At 41.1% G+C, this 6,458-nt stretch overlaps 1 protein-coding gene across 6 annotated transcripts in view; it reads right to left on the reverse strand.

Moving 5' to 3' along the window:
* MYBL1 (MYB proto-oncogene like 1) overlaps window positions 1–6,458 on the reverse strand; it is a 50,263-nt gene that overhangs the window by 24,913 nt on the left and 18,892 nt on the right. For all 6 annotated transcript variants that reach the window (XR_003549672.1, XR_003549671.1, XM_014588586.2 and 3 more), the window contains exon 5: window positions 3,626–3,846. Coding sequence is in view for 4 of the 6 variants with exons in the window: in XM_014588586.2 (XP_014444072.1) it covers window positions 3,626–3,846 (221 nt within the window). In the remaining 2 variants the exon portion in view is untranslated. The remainder of the gene's footprint in view (window positions 1–3,625; window positions 3,847–6,458) is intronic.

Here is a 6,458-nt window from a genome sequence, read left to right on the forward strand (position 1 = left end):
ACTGTTTCTGTCTCTCTCCAGAGAGTACACACACCCTATGGCAAAAACCCTAAAAAACATTTTAGAAAAAGGATAAAGAATATATCAAGGAAAAAAAATCTTAAACCAGGAATAAATATGGTCATAAAAGGCAAATTAAAAATTACAGAATCCCAGAACTCCTTTTCATTTCTTAGAGCTAAATATTTATGGAAAGAGTTCATTGGCTTCCTTTTTACTTAAGGTTCCTTTCTTTGGCGTAGAGGGTTTTGCCTTAGGGTGCGTGTGCTCGCTAGAGAGAGAGAGAGAGAGAGAAAGAGGGAGAAACAGTGAGAGGAAGAGGGAGAAATCTGCCCCTACGGGGATGGCTCTGCTGCAATTCTTTCTTCGTTCTCCTCCCGGGATCCTGGGCATGCATGCATGCACATTCGCCTGGTGGGAGTTTCAAGCCATCAGGTCCAAGACTCAAACCACGGTTGGCCATGTGGGAGTCCAGTAATGTAACTGTGACACAATCTGCTGGCCCCAAGGTTCCCTTTAAAAACATTTAAATCTTTGGGCCAGCAGGTGGTACGAGGGTTAAGGAGGCTGGATCTCACATGGCTGACTGCACATCTAGTCCTGGACCTCATGGCTTGAAAAACACACCAGGCACATGTGCATGTGTAATTAAAATCTCAAGAAGAGAATGGAGGAGAGATTACACTAGGGCCATCTTCCCAGGGGTAGGGAGAGCGATTTCTTACTTTCCCTCTGTCTCTCTCTGTTGAGCATTCATAAGCTAAAAAAAATAAATAAAAATATAAGTGAAAAAAAAAAAGCTTCATTTCTCCAAACATCAAAGACTGTATCCTAAGTTGCTGGACTCCCACATGCCCAACTGACATTTGAGTCCCGAACTGTACAGCTTGAAAATTATGCCAGACACATGTGTATACATACCCAAAATCCTAGGAGAAAGGAGGAGAAGGAATTACAGCAAGGCCAACCCCCCATAAGGGGTGATTTCTCACTATTCTATTCTCTCTCTCTCAGAGAGCACATGTGCCCTGTGGCAAAAATCAAAACCCAAACCAAACAACCCTACCATGAAAGTGTGGAATGCGAGAATGAGGAGTACAGGAGGAGGGTGGTTCTGAAAATAGCTTATAGAAGGCACCCTCTTGACAGCTCTTCACTTCTAATTAAGCAAAGGAAAAAATGTATATCAGCTCTTCACTTTTATTTTTTCCTTTTTTTAAAGGGTAATACCAGGTAGGCAATCTAGTGGTTTACCCAGTTTTTTTGTTTTTTTTTTGGGGGGGGGGGTTTGGGGAGGTTTTTGCTATATATAGGGCACATGCATTCACCAGAAAGACAGAGAGACAGAAAGCAAGAAATCACCCCTTAGGGAGATGGTCACACTGCAATCCCTTCTCCCCCATTCTCCTCTCAGGATCTTGGGCACGCACACACATGTGCCCAGTGTGAGTTTAAGCCACAGGGTCCGGGTCTCAAACCACGGTCGACTACATGGGAGTCCAGTGACACAGTCATTACACCAACTGCTGGTCCCCAGCTCTTCACTTCTAATAAAGAAAAATATATATATAAATCTTCAACATACTACTTGTAGTATAAATTGCATCCTTTATAAAATATATACTTACTGAAAACCTACTTCATGTTAAGGTACTAAGTTGGGTTCTGAGGAAAGCAAAAAGGTGATTAAGAGACTGAAAATACCAAAAGTTCCTACACCAAGTTTAGTAAATATAAAAAAAAACTAACACTATGACTTAATTTAGTAACTAGATTTTTAAAAGATTACACTGTGCCTTAATTTATTAGTCTATAAAAAAGCAATGTTTGCTCTACATATTTCCCAAGTACGTAAAGATAAATTAAGAATATATGTAGTTGGGCCAGCAGGCAGTAGGATGGCTAAGGTGCTGGATCCCACACAGTCAACTTTCTGGTTTGAGTCCTAGGCCTGGTGGCTTGAAAAACACACATGGCACTTGTGTGCACATGTGTCCAAAATCCCGAAAGTAGAATGGAGGAGAAGGGATTGTGGCATTGGTCACTCCTCCTGGGGAAGGTGATTTCTCACTTTTCCTCTTTGTCTGTCTCTCTCTGGCGAGCACATGCACTCTATAGCAAAAAATTTTTTTTAAATAAATGAAAAATATATGTAGCTTCCCCAACTATGCAATACTGGATCCATATGGGAAGGCCAGGGTTGGAATCCTGGGTTGATCTGCATATGATGGGTAGTAATCACAGCTGGCTGGAAAGGCTGGGAAGAGGACAGGAAACAGGAGGTAGGATCATGGCATGACCAGACCCTGTCAAGGGTATCTGTCCCTCTCCTTCTCGCTCATGAAAGAAAGAAACTTTTTTAAAAGGAATTTATGTAAAAGTACTTTATAAACCTGGGACCAGCAGATGACGTAATGGTCACATCACTAGACTCCCACGTAGTTGACTGTGGTTTGAGTACTGAACCCACGACTTAAAACTCACACCAGGAGCAGGTGCATGCATGCCCAAGATCCCAAGAAATCTTGGGAGAAGATAGAGGAGAATGGAGGAGAAGGGATTGTGGCATGGCCATTCCCCCTGGAGGGGTGGGGGTGATTTCTCACTTTCTGTCTCTGTCTCTCCGGTGAGTGCATGTGCCCTATAGCAAAAATCTCTCTGAAAAATAATAATAAAGAATACTTAAATTATGTAATACTTGCTATCTCTATACAGATAAAGATTACAGTAGTTAAAAGAAAAAAAGAAAAACAACAATAACAAAGGTGTATAGCTTCAGAGTTAGGTATAAATAAATTCCCCTAAGGTGGTTGGTCTGATGCACTAAAGACTGTTAGGAAACATTTGAACCAATACAATTAGGGTATTCTCAGCATCTCACTCTCTGGGGGAAATGCTGTATTTTAGTCACATGGATATACACACTACTCCCATAATTTGAAGCACACTATAGCTAATTAAAAGTATGGGGCCAACAGATGACATAATGGTTATATTGCTGGGCTCCCACGTAGTCAACTGCAGTTTGTACCTCACATCTGGTGGCTTGAAACTCATGCCGGGTGCATATGTATGCATGCCCAAAATCCTGAGAGGAGAATAGAGAAGGGATTGGGGTTTGGCCACCCCCTCCCCGGGGTGTCTTTCTCTGTCTCTCTGGTGAGCGCACACGCTCTATAGTAAAAATCTCTTAAAGAAAAAGAAAAAAGTAAAAGTATTCCTGACACACTTCCACAATAGCTTATTTCAGCCAGTGTATTTGTAGTCTCTGGTATTCTACACAGAATACAAAACAAAAGAAAACATTTAGATTTAGATTCCATTTCAACAGTACAGTCTGCTCAACTTGCACGGATATGGAAACACCGATTTTGGGAGTGCAATAAATGTTTACATAATCTAAAAGTCTATGGTTTTACTGTATAAATTACTGCTATCAAAATATTTCATTAAAAAAGTAATCTTATCCCTTATCACCCTTATTATAACGGTCCCTTGTATTATGCAGTCTAAAATTAAATTACAAATAAAATAAAAGTCATGAGGTAATTGCAAATATATTTAATAGCAAAGCAATAAAGGTCAGTTTAAGTACAGAAAAATGTAGATACATTTATATAAGCACCTTCCAGGAAGTAGTTTGGCAATTTCTGCCCAACGATTTCCCAACCGCTTATGTGCCTCATAGATGATCCTGTCCTCCTCTTCTGTCCAAGAAGATTTCTTCACCTCAGGGTTCAGATGATTATGCCATCTTTCTCTGCACTGCTTCCCTATTCTTCCTTTTAAATGTTTTGCAATTAAAGACCATCGTTTTGGTCCATATTTCTGAACTAATTCAATAACCTAAGAAACAGAAAAAGTTTTAAAAGCATTATCTTAAAAGAATTCTAAAACATTCAAGAATACCATTTTAAATATGTGCATTAAATTCAAACCACAACTACAATTTACAAAAACCAATTTAATAAATACTCCTTTAGCATTTGCCAAGTTCCAAAATTTGATTCTGAACTTATCTAAAAATCTAAAGGGCTAGCAAAGTGACTTGTAGGGGCCGGCAGGTGGCGCAGTGGTAAAGGGTGCTGGACTCCCACATGGCCAACTGCAGTTCAAGTCCCGGACATGACAGCTTGCTTTCTCACTTTCCATCTCTCTCTCTCTCTCTCTCTCTCTCTGTCCTATCTGGTCAAATTAAAATACAGTTAAATACAATTATTAAAAAAAATGACTTGTAAGTTAAACTGCTTTCTTACAAAATTAATTTGAAAGAATAAAAATGTTGAGATTTGTGTATTCTCTACTCTTTTTTTTTTTTTGAGAGGTTTTTGCTTTAGGGCGCATGTGCTCGCCAGGCAGAGAGAGAGAGACATAGAGACAGAAAGCAAGAAATCAACCCCCAGGGGGGATGGTCACGCCACAATCCCTTCTCCTCCATTCTCCTCTCGGGATCTTGGGCACACACGCACACGCGCTTGGCGTGAGTTTTAAGCCACCAGGTCCAGGACGCGAACCGCAGTAGACTACATGGGAGTCCAGCGACATAGCCATTACGCTAACTGCCAGTCCCCTCTACTCTTAACATGTTTAAAAAAAAAAAAAAAAAAAAAAAAAACCTCCAACAGAAAGTCAAACAAACCAGTTTAGAAGAAGGAAGGATCTAAAGTGTTATTGGCAGGACCAGCAGTTGGTCTGGCTTTTTGGCGAGCGCACATGCCCTATAGCAAAAACCTCTCAAAAAAAAAAAAAACTTACTGGCTTTTCGTATTGTATTTTCTCACACTGAAACCATAGAGTACACATTTTAAGTTTGTTTTTGTTTTACCTAAAATGGCAAGAATAGCCAACCCACTTTACTTCATTGCCCTATGCCAAGCATCACCTCATAAACATTTTATAGTGGTAAAATATTTCAATTCAATTTATATTGATATTTTCACTACACGTGCATATTCAGTATCCTTAAAAAATAAAATTTTGGGACTAGCAGTTGGTGTAATGGCTATGTGGCTGGACTCCCACGTTGTCAACTGTACTTCAAGTCCCGCACCTGGTGGCTTAAACTCATGCTAGGCGCGTGTGCATGCGTGCCCAAGATCCTGAGAGGAGAATGGAGGAGAAGGGATTGCAGCGTGGCCATCCCCCCTGGGGGTTGATTTCTTGCTTTCTGTCTCTATGTCTCTCTGTCTTTCTGGCAAGCACACGTGCCTTATAGCAGAAACCTCTCAAAATTAAATAATAAAATAAAATTTCAGGTTTTATTAAATGTACTTTTAAACATGATCACATTTTTTTAAATTATCATTGGTCATCAAGTAAATCAGAGCAGAACTAAGCCTAGTGAAGTAAATTTTAACTTCCTTGAGTGAGAATAGGAATGTTCTAATTCCCCAACTACATTAGGAACTTACATGCCTCAAAGGGCATGAACACAAGAGGACAGAACCTCTTTTTGTTTTTCCCTAGATTTTTGTCATAGGGCATGTGTGCTTGTTGGAGAGAAACAGAGAAAGAGAAGGTAAGAAATCACCCCTCCCCCCAGGAGGATGGCCATACCATAATCCCTTCTCCTCCATTCTCTTGGAATTTTGGGCACACATGCCCATGTGCTTGGCATATTTTTCAAGTCACCTGGTGTGAGACTCAAACCGCAGTTGGCTATGTGGGAGTCCAGCGCCTTTACCACCATGCCACCTGCTGGCCCTAAGGACAGAAACTCTTATATTCTTCTCTATTTATTTTTTCCGTTTGCTATAGGGTATGTGCATCTGCCAGACAGACAAAGAAAAAGTGAGAAAAAAACTCTCCAGAGGGATGGCTGTGGTGCAATACCTTCTCCTTCATTCTCTTCTTGAGATTTTAGGCACGCGTACACACGCATATGCCTAGAGTTTTTCAAGCTGCTGGGTACAGGGCTTAAACCACACAGTCAGCCATGTGGGATACAGCCACCTTAACTACCATATCACTGGCTGGCTCTTTTTCCATTTCTAGTACAAAAAAAGTGACTTTGGTTTTTAAAATCACAAGTCCTTTGGAAACATTCTGATATCTAATTCTGGGGCTCCTTATAGGTCAGGAGGGAAAGTTAAGAATGACTTCCCTGGGCCAGCAGATGGCGTGGTGGTTAAGGTCCTTGATGCCACATAGCTGGCTCCATAGTTCAAGTCTTGGATCTGGCAGCTTGAAAAACACACTGAGGGACCAGCAGTTAGCAATAATGGCTATGTCGCTGAACACCCATGTAGTCGAACGCGGTTCGAGTCCCAGACCTGGTGGCTTAAACTCACACCAGTCGCATGTGTGTGCGTGCCCAAGATCCCGAGAGGAGAATGGAGAAGGGATTGTGGTGTGGCCATCCCCTCTGGGGGAGTGATTTCTTGCTTTCTATCTCTCTGTCTCTCTCTGTCTTTCTGGCGAGCGCACGTGCCCTACAGCAAAAACCTCTAAAAAAAAAA

Source organism: Tupaia chinensis, unplaced genomic scaffold, assembly GCF_000334495.1.
Source record: "Tupaia chinensis unplaced genomic scaffold, TupChi_1.0 Scaffold000288_2, whole genome shotgun sequence".
Lineage (NCBI taxonomy): Eukaryota > Metazoa > Chordata > Mammalia > Scandentia > Tupaiidae > Tupaia > Tupaia belangeri.